Source organism: Molothrus aeneus, chromosome W (assembly GCF_037042795.1).
Source record: "Molothrus aeneus isolate 106 chromosome W, BPBGC_Maene_1.0, whole genome shotgun sequence".
Lineage (NCBI taxonomy): Eukaryota > Metazoa > Chordata > Aves > Passeriformes > Icteridae > Molothrus > Molothrus aeneus.
In genome coordinates, this window is record NC_089679.1 from 10,986,019 (window position 1) to 11,001,089 (window position 15,071).

General features: G+C 42.5%; 1 protein-coding gene across 1 annotated transcript in view; it reads right to left on the reverse strand.

Moving 5' to 3' along the window:
- LOC136568514 (zinc finger SWIM domain-containing protein 6-like) overlaps positions 1-15,071 on the reverse strand; it is a 281,712-nt gene that overhangs the window by 34,915 nt on the left and 231,726 nt on the right. Inside the window, exons 11-12 of the mRNA XM_066568521.1 lie at positions 14,101-14,258; positions 13,413-13,576 (exon numbers count right to left, since the gene is read on the reverse strand). Of these exons, the coding sequence (XP_066424618.1) occupies positions 13,413-13,576; positions 14,101-14,258 (322 nt within the window). The remainder of the gene's footprint in view (positions 1-13,412; positions 13,577-14,100; positions 14,259-15,071) is intronic.

Here is a 15,071-nt window from a genome sequence, read left to right on the forward strand (position 1 = left end):
CACCACTTTACTCACAGGCCCCTCTCTGTTAATAAGCAACAAATGAAGGAAGGCACCTTTCCTAGTAGTTCCTCTTAGCACCTGTACCATGATGTCATACAGGTGTTTTAGGAATCTTCTGGACCTGTTTGTGCCAGCTGTGTGGCGTTCCCAGTCAACATATGGCAAGTTGAAGTCTCCCATAAGGACAAGGGTGGTTGATTTAGAGGCATCCCTTGGTTCCTTAAAGAATAATTCATCGGCATCATTGTCCTGGCTGGGTGGCCTATAGTAGACTATTGGGATACACAAGACAGATGATGGACTTTGGACCTGGTTAGCATAAGAGATTTGATAACAGGATGTCTTGGCAAGAACAAACAGCTTTGAAGATTGCAAGAAGATTAAATCAGACTGATTTACCAGAAAATTACACCAAGTTCTGCAAGCAAGAGATGTTTAAAATGTATAAGTTTGTTTATGTGATGTTTAACCCAATCATTGTAGTAAAACATTTCTAGACTTCCTAGAATAAGTATATAAGCAGTTGTATTTCACAATAAATTTGGATTCATTGACCATCTCACGGAGTCCCCATCTCGGAGTCCCTGTCTCTCTTCATCGCCAATAGTAGACTTCCACGAAAACATCCACTTTGTTTGTCCCTTAATCCTTACCCAGAGACTCTCAACTGTGCCATTGCCAACTGCAATTGTTAACTCCCCCCTCCCCCCGGGCCACACTATGATCTGAGAAATGCTCCTTAGGACTCAGCCTTGACAAATACCTCTGTGGATGAGCTCCTCTTGAGCTTATCAGAGACACTGTCTGCTCCAGGAACTTGTGCTGTCTAATGAGCTTCCGGTTTTTAACTAACAGCCTTGGAAATTTTTTTTTGCCTGAATAATGTTACCGAACAATTTACATTTCTTTAAAAAGGAGTCTATGCAGCAGTGGGGGAAGATGTTAGAAAATTCTTTTAACTATAGCACAAAAGTGTATGATCCCTATCTCCATGGTTAATGCTTAGTTTGGCATCATGCAGGGCTTAGTACAAATGCCAAAGATTATGTAGTCTTGTGTTAACTCCCTACATTTGTGACTAGCTAACGCTTCCTTGTTTACTTATATTAGCGATTAATATGTACTAGCAGATGTCTTAGTTTTGAGAACAGAGATGGAGTGCCAGAGCAAAGAATGATAAGAGAAGTGCATCATAACCTGACCACATATTTGAGATACTCTCAAGAAAAGAAGATTCATCAGAAAGATCCAGGACTATTAAAGGGATTTTGAGGAATGGGACGTTTCCAAATGACCTCCAAAGACCCCTACTCATATCCAAATAAGTTCACATAAATAATTAGCATATATGCATGTATTCAGGAAATGTAATGAATATAGATTAGTTTCATTATATAACCATGTCTGTTAGGTTGCTGCTTATGCATGCTTTGAGGAGAAATCCCCATGTGTTCAGTGCTGTTAATAAAGTAATGTCAGCTTTCTAACCAAACAAATTGGTTGGAGAGTTTATTTCCTGTTTTTCGGTGACAGCTTCTGGCACCTCAGATGGGACAAAGTGGCAGCAACTCAGCAGACCAGAGGACTTGTTAGCACTCCAGCACACACCAAAGTATTTTTCAGGAGATCTTCCATTTCACTGGTCTGGGAAGTAGACCACACTTCTCGTTCTGGGACAAAGAATATGACATTAAATAAGGTACTTTATTTTAAGGTATTTTGCCTGTACATCACACTGAGAGAAAGTATGCAGTGTGAGGCTGAGAGGTTTATGTAACTGGTTGCGGGCTTGGGTAAGATCATGTGCTACTACCGGGATGCTTGGAGTGCAATCTTGGTTTTGAGAAAGGTTGTAAAAGGTTATAAAATGGTTGTAAAAAGTTTTAAAATGTTTTGAAAGTGTTAAAAGGTTTGTAAAGTGTTAAATTTGGGAGCAGGGCTATCTTGACAGTTCCTGGGATAAGAGATCCCAAAAAGCTCCTCTTTGTGTTGTGTCCTAAGGAGTGAAAAAGCTTGGGGAGACAACCCCCTGATGTGAAAACAACTTGTAAAATATTGTAATCATTGGTGGCCGAAGTATAAGCTTGATGATCCAGAAAAGTGGCCTGTTAATGGGACTGTAAATTATAATACCATTTTGCAACTAATGCTGTTTTGTAGAAGGGAAGGCAAGTAGAATGAAGCCCCTGATGTTGATTTATTTTTTGATTTGCAGAATAATCCTGATTTGCAGAAGGAATGTATACATGTGCCTAGAGATCCAATGATTTTACCATTAGAAAAGGAAGATAAGAAACCACTCAAAAGGTGTTGCTCTGCCTGTAGCATAGGTAAATGTTGTATTAAATACAGACAGAAAAACAAGGAGGAGGATGTGGATTTATTAGTGTATAAGGGGAGACCAAATAAGAAAGAGGAGAAAGGCAGGGAGCAGATGTGGAAATGGAAGAAGAAAGTGACCGTAGTAGTAAAAGTCTTAGCCTTGTATCAGGCCATGAAAGTTTTAGCCCATAGCAGGGCAGACAAGGGGGGCCCACGTGGGTTGCACACGCCCCTTACAGCAGGCAGTGGGAGCAGAGGGACCAGTAACTCTTAAAGTGCCATTTTCGGTGTTGGATTTACAAGCTTGGAAGGAGTTGGCAGGGACTTACTGGGAGGACCCAGAAAAGGTTTCTAAGGTTGTGGAAACAGTCATTAGGACACAAGATTGGAATGATTTGCAGGGGATACTGGATGCTAGGAATGCAGAACCGGTAAAGATCCTTTTAAAGCCAAATGCTTGACTCTTAAGACAATACCCTTTGAAATTACAAACTAGGAAAGGACTGGAATCATTAATAGAAACTTTTTGTGAACACAAACTGCTTTTGGAATTCCAGTCCCATTTTAACACTCCTATTTTGTCAGTAAAGAAATCACACTCAAATTAGCATCAGCAGGTACAAGATCTTACGGCTATCCATCAGATAGCCCAGGAAGTGCACCTGGTGGTAGCCAATCCTTATACTTTATTGACAACCTTGAAGAATTCGGATCAATGGTTCACAGTGTTAGACATAAAGGATGCCTTCTTTTGCATCCATTTGGAAAGTGAAAGCCAAGATCTGTTTGCTTTTGAATGGGAAAGTCCGAAGACTGGGAGAAAGGCTCAATTGACGTGAACTGTGTTACTGCAAGGATTCAAAAATAGTCCAATTATTTTTGGTAACCAGCTAGCTAAGGAATTAGAAGGATGGCAAAAAGAACATGAGGGCGTAACATTGCTGCAGTATGTGGATGACATCTTAATAGCTTCCTTGACTGCAAGTGAATATATGGAACTGGCCGTTATTCTGTTAAATTTCTTAGGACAATCTGAATACAAAGTTTTCAGGACAAAGACTCAAATTGTAAAATAAGAGGTGTTGTATTTGGGATTTACTATTTCACAAGGACAAAAGCGTCTGGGTCAGGGAAAAAAAGAGAAATGATCTATCAAACTCCTGAGTCCCTTTCTAAAAGAGAACTGAGAGCATTTCTGGGAATGGTCAGGTGGGGTTGCCTATGGATACTCAACTTGAAGTTGATTGCTAAACTTCTAGATGAGGCAGTTAATGAAAAGGATGAAGTCCTCATCTGGACTCCTGAATGCAGGAAGGCCTTTCAGGAATTGAAACATGCTTTAATGACTGCCCCTGCATTGGGACTACCAAACTTAGAAAAACCTTTTGAACTGTGGATGAAAGTTCTTATTTAGCATTGGGGGCATTGACACAATGGCTGGCATCCTGGAAGAGACCTGTTGCATACTTTTCTAAACAACTTGATGATGTCAGCAAAGAATGGACGTACTGTTTTAGGACAGTAGTGGCAACAGTCCCCCTAATCCAGGAAACAAAAAAATTAACCCTGGGACAGCAACTGACTGGTTTTGTGCCCCATAGTTACAACAGCATTGGAACAAAAAGGAGGACACTGGTTATCACCAAGCAGGATGTTAAAATACCAGTCAGTATTGCATATAGGTAAAGCCTTATAAAATAAGGGCCTTGTTACCCTTGTAAAATCATGTCTCAGGCCTGCTACTTAGGCTAAGTAGATGGGAGCTATGGGAGAGTGACTCAGCTGGAATAGGGGTAGAGAGACGTGAGAGACGTGCTGTGTGACTGCTGCATGTCCACATTGTGGTGTATGGTGGTTGGTTGACTTGGGCTTGTTGTGCCTTAAAACTATGTAAACGGGTAACCAGCTAACTGCTTAAAAAGGCCTGGTTTTTGCAATAAAGGGGCTCTCCTTTGCACCTGCCTGGGGACTCTGTGTCGCTTTGCTTCGTACAAGTCAGTATTGTTAGAATAAGATGATGTGTAGTTAAAAGTAACTAACTTTCTGAATCTAGCAGTGTTCTTAGAAGTTGACCTGGAAAAAGGGGAACCAACCCATGATTGCTTGCAGACCATTGAACTGGTGTACTCCAGTTGAGATGACCTACAGGACACTCCCTTGGAAAAAGGGGATTGGGAACTCTGTGGATGGGAGCAGCTTTGTGAAAAATGAAATCCAAAGAGCAGGGTATGCAGTGGTAACTCAGCATGAGATAATAGAAGCCAAAGCCCTAACCCCCAACACATTAGCTCAGAAAGCAGAACTGATTGCACTAATGTAAGCATTAGAGCTTGCACAGGAGAAGATGCTAAATATTTGGACTGACTCGAAATTTGCTTTTGGAGTGGTCCATGCCCATGGAGCCATTTGGAAAGAGAGGGCTGTTAACCTCTCAAAGATCCCCAGTGAAACATGGAGAAATAATACAGAGATTGTTAGAGGGAGTGCAGTTACCTTGAAAGGTGGCAATAATGCATTGTAAAGCTCATCAATTTGGAGAGACCCCAGTAAATACTGGAAATTGTCTGGCTGATAAAGTGGCCAAGGAGGCTGCTGGTGGGAACACCCTATTAGCCTTACCTAAGAAATATCAGCATTTGGACAAGGAGGTTGCCAATTATCAGGTTGAAGAAGAGAAACTGGCAAAATTGTTAGATGCTGAAAAGAGTCCTGAAGGACAGTGGATAACACCCAGCAAACAGGTAATAATTCCCCAACATCTTATGAGGAAAATCACAGAGAAACAACATAAGATAACTCATTGGGGGATAGAGTCTATGGTAGAAGCAGGGAAGCCTCAAGTGTTGAGCATACGAATGACTGGTATCATGAAAAGCATTGTTAAAAAGTGCCAGACCTGTTTAAAGGACAATACACATCAAATTATACAGCCTACACCTGGGATTGCTAAGAAAGGAAATTGTCCAGGAGACTATTGGCAAATAGACTTTGCAGAGCTTCCACATCAAAACAGGTACAGGTATTTATTGGCACTGGTAGATACTTTTTCAGGATGGCCAGAAGCTTTCCCTTGTCACACCAACAAATATAGGGAGGTGATAAAAGTTTTGTTGAAGGAAATTATCACGAAGTTTGGAATGCTAGTGGGAATGTCATCAGACAGAGGTTCACACTTCATTGCTAATAGTGCAAAGCCCAGTTAAAATGTTAGGGGTGAAATGGAACTTGCATACCCCATGGAGACCTCAGTCCAGCAGGAAAGCAGAAAGGATGAATCAGAGTGAACTAAAGAAAAAATAGTCAATCTCTGTTTCCCATTAGCAGTGATGTTTGGACACTTCTTGGGAAGCGGGTCTTCAGCATGCGTAATGGTTTCTTTGGAAGGCAAACATTGAGGAATCATGAATGCCCCCCCTTTCCTCCTCTCTTCCTTGGCTTTATATATCTGAGCTGATGTCATATGGTATGGAATGTCCCTTTCTCTAATTTGGGTCAGCTGGCCTGGTTGTGTCCCCTCTCAGGATCTTGTCCACTCCCATCCCTTTGATGGGGGAAGGAATGTCCAAGGGACAGTGCTGCTCAGCTGGAGCCAAATCACTGGTCTGTTTTCAACACCTATTCAGCTACTAATGCAAAGTAGAGCAGTGTAAGGGCTGTGAACTTTACATCAGTCAGACACAATACAGTGCTATAACTAAAAGAATTTTCCAACATTTTCCCCCACTACTGCATAGACTTCTTCTTAAGGAAATATAACTTGTTCAGCAGCAATAGCTACCAAAGTGAATAATAGTTTTGTTCTCAAATTTTCAAACAAAGTTACTGACCCAAATTGAGGCCAGGATGGAAAATTACTATGACCATAGCCTACTGTCTTGTGGGCCTATAAACAGCAGTCTAAAGTGAGAGCCTCTTAGATTGGAAATGGGGATGTGTATTCTATTGTTATCTGATGGGGCAGTTATCTTCTGTTAATTGGGCAGTTTTCTTTATCTCTTCCACAACCAATCCTCCCTCTGGGAGATATCTTCTGTTAATGGGCCATTGAGTCTCACTGCATGACTGATTAAATTACATCATCCCATTGTGAGAAGCTCCGCCCAGAGGGAGGAGCCAAGCATTCTTAACTGGATATAAGCAGAGATCTGGAAGACCACAGGCAGCCTTTTCCACTGGATTCCTAGAGAAAGACCAGGCCCATCTACACCACCACTGGATCTTCAGAGGAAGACTACACCCTTCTACAGGATCACTGCTTCAACAGAACCACATCTGTCACTCCAGGAGGACTGCAGCCACCATTTCAATTGGACTGCTATCAACACCCTGACCAACAGGGTGTCAGGTTGTATTCTGACTCTGTCAGTGTTGTTTTGGTTTACTGCATTGTTTTTTGGGGGTTTTTTCTTCCCTAATAAAGAACTGTTATTCCTGCTCCCATATCTTTGCCTGACAACCCCTTAATTTCAGAATTATAACAATTCAGAGGGAGGGGGTTTACATTTTCCATTTCAGGGGAGGCTCCTGCCTTCCTTAGTAGACACCTGTCTTTTCAGACCAAGACAGAGCCTTTGAGCTTTTCCAGACTGCAGTGGGCTACAACCAGCAATCACCCACTGAGTGGAGTCTTTCAGAATCAGCAAACTCAAATTTGCTATACTCAGAGGATTGCCAAATGATGACAATGGATTCTGAGCTGATACTCCCACTCCTCAAGGCTCAACCCTTTTCCCACTGTGTGGTGGTTTGACAGGAAATGTTTTCTGGGATGCTGTGGTTAGGCCAATGGATGTTCAGATTTTAATACTGGTACCTAATGTGGCCATTGGGACATTGGATACGCCTCTGAGAACACAGGGGGTTAAAAGCAGGGCTCTCCTCCTGGGAGGCTCTCTTGGGTTCCGGTCAGTGAAAGGTTCCGACCTCCCCTGGGCGGGGGAGGGGAAGCCATGTGGCTGGGTGAGGTAGGCTGGGGCCCTGGACAGTGGGGAGGGGAAGGCCCCAGCAGGATGGAAGAGCACCGAGAGGCATTGGGCAGCCACCCCCCCCCCCCCCCCCCCCAGGAGAGACAGAGAGAGCTGGTGCCCCTGCTTGGCCAGCCGAGAAGGAGAAGGGGGGGGTGCGAGAAGGTGCCCGGCGGGGCAGCCGTGGGAGTTCTGGACAGACAGAGCCTCAGATTTTTTTAACCCTTTTCTTGGATGATGGAAACCTTACAAATGCTAATCCTCCTGGAGTTGAATGAGAAGAGAGATAGAGATGAGATAAGAGGAAATGGGCCACGAGAGAAATAGAGAAGAACTCAGGTGGAAGAGATGATGGAGTAGCTTATGCTGGACTCTTTTTGTGTAGCCATGGACAGAGCCATGTTTCTTTGTGATACAGGGACTGCATTCTAAGGGGAGGCAATGCCTCAGGACCAAGAGGGTTCGGTGTGGGTACCCCTCGGCCCCAGGGGGTGAAAAATATGGGGGGGACAGGTGCCCCGAAGTTAAGACTGTGCCTTTTTGGAGTGGGATGAAGCATCCTTAAAAGTCGACCCTAGAAGCAGCTCTGGTCCGTGTTCAGTGGTGAGAGCACTGGACATGAATAGAAGAGGTCACCATTGGCACAAGAAGGACTCCTTCTCCTCTTGATGAACTGAGGATTGAGTATTCTGAAGGGTGGTGCCAGACCGAGAGTCGATGATTTGGGGGATGTATTGTATTGGGAATTTGGTGGGGAGGAGGAGGAGATGTATTTGTGAAGTTTTCATTTTCCTTGTGTGGTTTTTTTTTTTCTCTCCCTTTTCCTTGTAGTTTAGTTAATAAATTCTTTTTTTTTTCCTAAGTGGGAGCCTGCTTTGCTTATTCCTGGTCACATCTCACAGCAGAAACCAGGGAGAGGGTATTCTCATGGAGGCACTGGCATTGTGCCAGTGTCAACCCATGACACACTGAGAAGATGCAAAGGCATCTGAAGTGAGTATTTCACTGAATTAGATGGGAATTATTCACAGGTATCTTGTACAGACTCTTTATGTCTGTGTGCGTGAGAGTGTGAATATGCTATAGCAAATGTACCAGGAATGCTTCTCTCCTAGATTCTCAAGTTCATTCGATTTGTAAGTAAGTTAGGCCTGTGAGTTACTGTTGTGGTATAGTAAATTCTATATGAATCATTTGCTAAATTCTTTGACTTAAGTAATGTGAAAAATATTTTTGTGGTTCGTGTCAATTGGCAATGGAATCAGTAAATGCTTGTATCTGCTGTGTCGAAAATGGGTGCATTCCCTGGGATAGCTACAAAGAACGGTTTTGAAACTTTCTGACCGAATAGCCAAACAAAGCATCAAAATAAAAGAAGTATAGTAAAGAGATGAGGTAGCAAGATGACTGGTGCTTAGAATAAAACAGAGGAAGTTGTGGTAAAGCTAAGACATATTGCAACAAAGCAACTAAATGCTTATGTATAATAAAAAGCTTGATGCACTTGACAAAATCATGTAGCAGACACCAGTGTAAGGCCTTCCTCCAGACGACCACAAGAAGGACAGAAAGCCAATGACCACCCGGAAAGATTATGAAATTGCTGATCCCAGCTTATTGATATTTGCTGATTTGGACTAACCAAGCACATTGGAAAATGCTTTGTAGGTTTAAAAACAGTATATATACTTTGCTGAACTTGTAAGTGGTGTGTGCCATTAGTGGAGTGATGACTCCCTGGCCACCCAGCGCTGCTTGCTTGCTTTCTTTAAAATAAAAGATATAGAAATAAAATTCGGTTTGGCTATTGAAATTTTATATCAGTAATTGTTTAAGTTAAATGATATTAAGTGCTGCTAAGTTTAAGTTAAATTAAGTGCTGTTGGGCCTTTAGATCATATTCCTTTTTATCTTTACCCTTTCCTATCCTTTTGTCTGCCCCCCGCCCCCCAGCAGCCTCCACATAGATAATTTGGGGTTTACTTTCATTTTGATTGATTGATTGATTGATTTTTGGATTTTTGTTTGCTTTTTTTCTCTGTGTGTTTTATCCATCTAGTAAGTAGTAGAGTAAGCCTTGCCACAAACTTTGTCATGCTGTTGTTTTTATATGAAACCTGTTTTTGTTGATACCTTTGCCAGTGATTCTTCAAGTGATCTTAAAACACTCATTCATAACAGCTCTGTACACTCCATCCCCTCCATTACACAGTCAGCCACCCCCCGCCTTACCTGCCCTGCCCATCCCTCCTAAGGAGCCTGTAACCACCCACCACGGCAATGAACACCTTTTTGTAGGTAAAACACCTTTTTTTGTATACTTTTGCTATCAATACTGTTATTGTGTGTGTCTTATTCCATTGTGTTGTGCTTTCAGTAAATTGTTATCTCAAACAATAGTTTCTGCTTTTGTCCCTCCCTTACTGGGCGGGGTGAAGGAAGGGGAGTTAAAGTTAAACTTTATTTGGAGTTTAACTTCTGGCTGGTGTTAAATCCAGCACACTCGCCAAATAGGCATCAAGCGATCACCTGCACTAACTTGCTCAGCAGTTCTTCCAGCAGTACCTGTCAGTGTGTGTGTGTGGTAACACTGGCATTGATGTAGCATGCAGCAGTTAAATGGAGAAACAGAAGCCCCTCCTGTACCTGCAGATCTCAGAGTGTCTGCGCCAGTAAGGTTCTGAAGGACAGAATACACCTGAGATGTTCCGTGTCCATTTGGCCACATTTTCCACAGCTAGTTTAAATGCCTTCCTTCTGCTGAGTCACATAACACATGCTGCCATTGGAAATAGGGAGAAAGAACCCAGGAGTCCAAATATTACTCCCAAATCTAGACCAATATAAGAGGCTTTTCTGTCACATTAATCTCAGTGACAGAATTGTGAAATTGTTGTTATCACCTCCTCAGCCCAACAATGACAAGTTGGGCTGGTGAGGACACTGCTGTTCAGTTTGTTGTGTGAGGGGAGTAATAGAGTTTTATAGGGCAGATGTCATAAGCAGTCAATTACTAGGTAGCAAACATAGGCAATCTAATTGCCATTAGGTCGGGAGGCAGGAGAGGGGAAACCATCTGTAGGCCACTGAAGACATTACTGACATTATAAGACTTCTACAGGAAAAATGTTACTGTAGAAATCTATATAGCTGTGAGTTACTACCAGAAAACTGATATGCATCTTCCTTCTGGAAAGCAAACTACCTTTAAGGTTTTTAAACCACCTTAGTAAGTTTGGGGCTGACAGTGGACATGTTCTACACCAGTTTATTCCAAACACTGGATTTACAAGAAAGTACAGGTTCATGATATTTCTTTCACTAGATCTTACTGAAGACATTCTGATGACACCATCATCCACACAGGGGTATCCATGAACACAGTGATATCCAAAGTGTGCTGCTACCATTGAATGATACTTGGTAAATGCTTGAGGTGACATTTGAGTCAATCATAAGAATCTTTCTCAAGTAAACAAACATTTAAGCAAGAAACGTGATGTGAAGGAAAAAAAAGAGAGCAGATTTCCACAGCAATCTTCAGAATAGGAAAGGCCAACAAAGCACACAATCTCAGCTTTCTGACCTTAGCTTCTGAAAATCTAGAATAGTCAAATACTAGCTTTCTTTGGCATGAGAAGCAATCAGGATAATATCCTTTCCCCATGTCATGGTTTGACGCTGGCGCAATGCCACTGCCCCCATGAAAATATATTCTCCCTGGTATCTGCTGTGAGATGTGACCAGGAATAGAGCAAAGCAGGCTCCAACTTAGGAATAAAGAAGAAAAACTTTATTAACCTACAACTATATATAAAAAGAAACACACACAGAACTCAGAATGAAAACCTTCCAAAAACATTCCTCCTCCCCCCACCAAATTTCCAGTACATCACAGTAGTACAAAACCTTGGATTCTCAATTCAGTTGCCACCCCTCAGATCACCAACTCTCAGTCCATCACCACCCTTCAGATAATCAATTCTCAGTTCATCAACAAGAGAGGAGTCCCTCTTGTACCATAGGCTTCCCCTGGAAACACAGTTGAGACCTCTTGTGTTTCCATGTCACATGTGGCACCACCCGGAGAACATTTGCCATCATGACATCTTCCTTCCATGTACAGTGTTCTCACCTCTGTGCATGGCCCAGAGCTGCTTCTAGGGTTCCCCTTTTAAGGATACTTTGCCCAGTTCCAAAAAAAGCACAGTCTCTCACTTTTGGGACACCTGTCCCCCCCAAATTCACCCCCTGGGGCCGAAGGGTCTCGAGAACAGAGGTCTTCTTCTTCCCTCAAGACGGAGGGCACCACCACCCTCCTCACCCGTCTTCTCTGTTCACGCACTCCTTCACATAACATCACTGCACTCTCTTGGCTCCAAGCCATTGCCTCCCCCTAAATGCAGTCTCTGTGTCACAGAAAAAAATGGTTCTGTCCATGGCTATACAAGAAAAGTCCAGCCAAAGGCCACTCCATCATCTCCTCCCACCTAGGATTCTTCTCAACTTCTCTCGGACATCTTTCACTTGCACAAACTTGCATCACATTGGCCCATTTCTTCTTATCTCATCTCTATCTCTCTTCTCATTCAACTTCAGGAGGATCAGCATTTGTAAGGTTTCCATCATCCAAGAAAATGGTTAAAAATCTCAGGCTCTGCCTGTCCAGAACTCCCATGCTGCCCTGCCAGGCACCTTCTCCCTGCACCCTTGCTGAACCCCCCCTTCTCCTTTGGCTGTGCTGCCAGCATATGATATCAAATTTCAAGGTGGCACCAGCACAGGCACAGGCTCGCTCTTGCTCTCTCTGTCACTCTGGGGGGGCTGCCCAATGCCTCTTGGTGCTCCTCCACCCTTCCATCCTGCTGGGGCCTTCCCCTCCCTTCTCTGTCCAAGGCCCCGGCCTACCTCACCCGGCCGCATGGCTTCCCCTCCCCCACCCAGCCTGCAGCTGGGCGAAGGAGGTCTGACCGCTTTCACAGACGGAACCCAAGAGAAAGTTTTCCTGGAAGTTCTCTGCTTTTAACCCCCTGTGTTCTCAGAGGCGTATCCATGTCCTCAGTGGCCACACCAGGTGCCAATATTCAAATCTGAGCACCTATTGGTTTGACCACAGCATCCCAAAAAACTCACTTTTTTTTCAAACCAGGACACCCCAGAAGTCTTATCTTTGTTTACTGAAGCAGAGTAATAAATAGTTTTCTGATCTTTGAATTTTTTGAGTTTTTGTTTTTTTCTTGTTTTTAAGAATTCCCTGAAGAAAGATGAAGAGATTTATTTTTGTTGAAATGAACTGTGCAAACCCCAAGATTCATCAGTGTAAGGCAATATTACTCCAGATACCTAAAAACTTATCATCTGTCTCCTTTCAACCTATGAAGTCTCTCATAAGAGCCCGAAAACTGATCTGAGGTTCTTGCACACCTCAAGCCGAGACTGATACAGATAACCATCCCACAGCTTGTGGAGTGCAGGATTTGATGAAAGAACTGAGAGGTACAGTCTGCCTTGAAACGGGTTATTATGCTTGACCTCGGCTTCTTCTAGTAATTTATCAAGCACCTACAAAATGTCATTTGAGGTAAAGGAAGGGAAAATGGGAGGAATGACAAGAAACCTCTCAAGGCCATGGAAAAGATCTGCAAAAGCAAGTCCAGAGGAGGGCCACATAGATGGTTGCTCTGAGCAACCTGATCTAGTTGAAGATGTCCCTGCTCATTGCAAGGGGGTTGGACTAGATGACCTTTAAAGGTCCCTTGCAACCCAAACTATTCAATTATACTATTATTTCTGGCAAGCAGATTAATTTTGCTCTCTAGGCATCCCTACATATACTCCCAAACCCATTGCACTGGTCCTTTTTTACACTTGAACAGAGGAATGCCCTTCAGCCAGGTGCTCCAAGCTCTCTCTTCCACTCAAATTGCACAAAGAGACTGCACAGATCCTTGCTCTGTATTTACCAGTTAACTGTGCTTTACATCAGAAAACAGAATAAAAACATTCCAGACAAAGCCCAAAGAGGGTCTTTGAGAGGCTTCTCAATGACTTAAAGAGCTGTACCCACCAACACAGGGTCAAATTCCTGTCTTCTACTGTAGTAATAATGAACAAAGGAAATACCTGAAGGCCCAACTCCAGAGAAACTTTCAGAAGAGTGATATCTGGTAAGCTGTCCATGAGTGTTGCTATTTTAAATGCATCCTGGGCAAGTTTGAAGATGTGTGATGAGGAGTGGATATTTTTCTGAATGGATTCTAACACTGTTTCCAGCCTCTGAACATCACCTGCAAGGTGTAAACAGAATCACCAAAACAGAACAAGCTTCCAAAACATACAGAAATGCATTATAATTGAGCTTGCCTTTGCTACAAAATAGTACAATGTTTCAGTTATGCCCATTTTAATTTTATAAACCTTCCATAATGAAATTACATGAACAAAAGATACAAGACCACAAATTCCCCTGGTGCCTGATGGTGTTAGTGTAGTACATGGCTAAAAGTCATCTTGATTTGTGAATTTTAGAAGTGATTTGTCTACTCTTGGTTTTCCCAGTCTATATTGTGTCAGAAGAACAAAAAGCTGTCTCATCAGCCTCAAATGAAACCCATCTGGCTACTATGTAGCTACTTTAACCACTTTTCTAGAAAATTAAGTGACAGGTTTAAGTCAGTTCAGTTTGTTTTTCCCATTTCAAGCTCCTGTCAGGCTGCGATTTGAATTCCTAAGCACAAGTTTTATAATCTGTTTATTTAATGAAACATTAAAAGCATGCACTTAGTTCAGTACATAATTGACAGCAATGTACCTTTGGCTGCTGTCAACATGGTAGATGCCAGCTCACACTGCTGGGATTCAATGTGACTTAGGGTGAACCAGCGGGGATACCGGTTTGGAACAACTGATGCAATGTGGTGTGGACGGGATGTATCTCCCAAAGGAGCCATAGATTCCAATACTAGCAACCTGGAATAAGAAAGAAATACTCTTTCATCAAATCATTATTATATTAGGTTACTCATAAGCAAAACTAAAGTTGCAAGAACACGACCTTGTTTATTAAATGTGCAATTTGGAGTATAAAGATATTGGAAAACCACTTCTTTTCTTGGGGAGTCTTAAAAGTCCATTTGCCAAACATGCCTACATCAGCAGGCATCTGTAAGAATTCATAGGACAATTAAGTCATTGTGTTGGTTTTGGCTGAGGTAGGGTGAATTTTCTTCATGGTGGCTAGTATGGGGCTATGTTTTGGATTTGTGGTCTTTGCTGCTTTTTGCACTGCCAAGCTGGCAAGGAGTCTTGGGGCACATGGGAGGTTGGGAGGAGACACGGCCAGGACAGGTGACCCAAACTGACAAAAGGGATATTTCAGACCATATGGCCTCATGCTCATTATATAAAGTGAGGGGAAGGAGGACACCTCTATATAGCTTTATATATGTAAAAATAAAATACATATAAATTCCCTAGTTGATTTTTTCCAAGCACAAAAGGGGGAGAAAAAATGCATTAATAAATAGTTTAAACAAACAGGAAAAATCCTAACTAACATAATGCAAAAAGGATTATTAGGTTATGAGTAACAGCAAATGGACAAAGATCTTGAAAGGAAAATTTCCAGTCACTTTGAATTTCATTGCCAGCTTCTATGTTCCTTTGCTGTGAAAAGAAATGCTGTTGTGAATTGGTGGCTTTCATGCAATTTTGGCAAGATTAGGGAACATTATAACAAGGACAAGCAGATTTAGCAGTCTTCACTTTTTTGCCCTTTGAAAC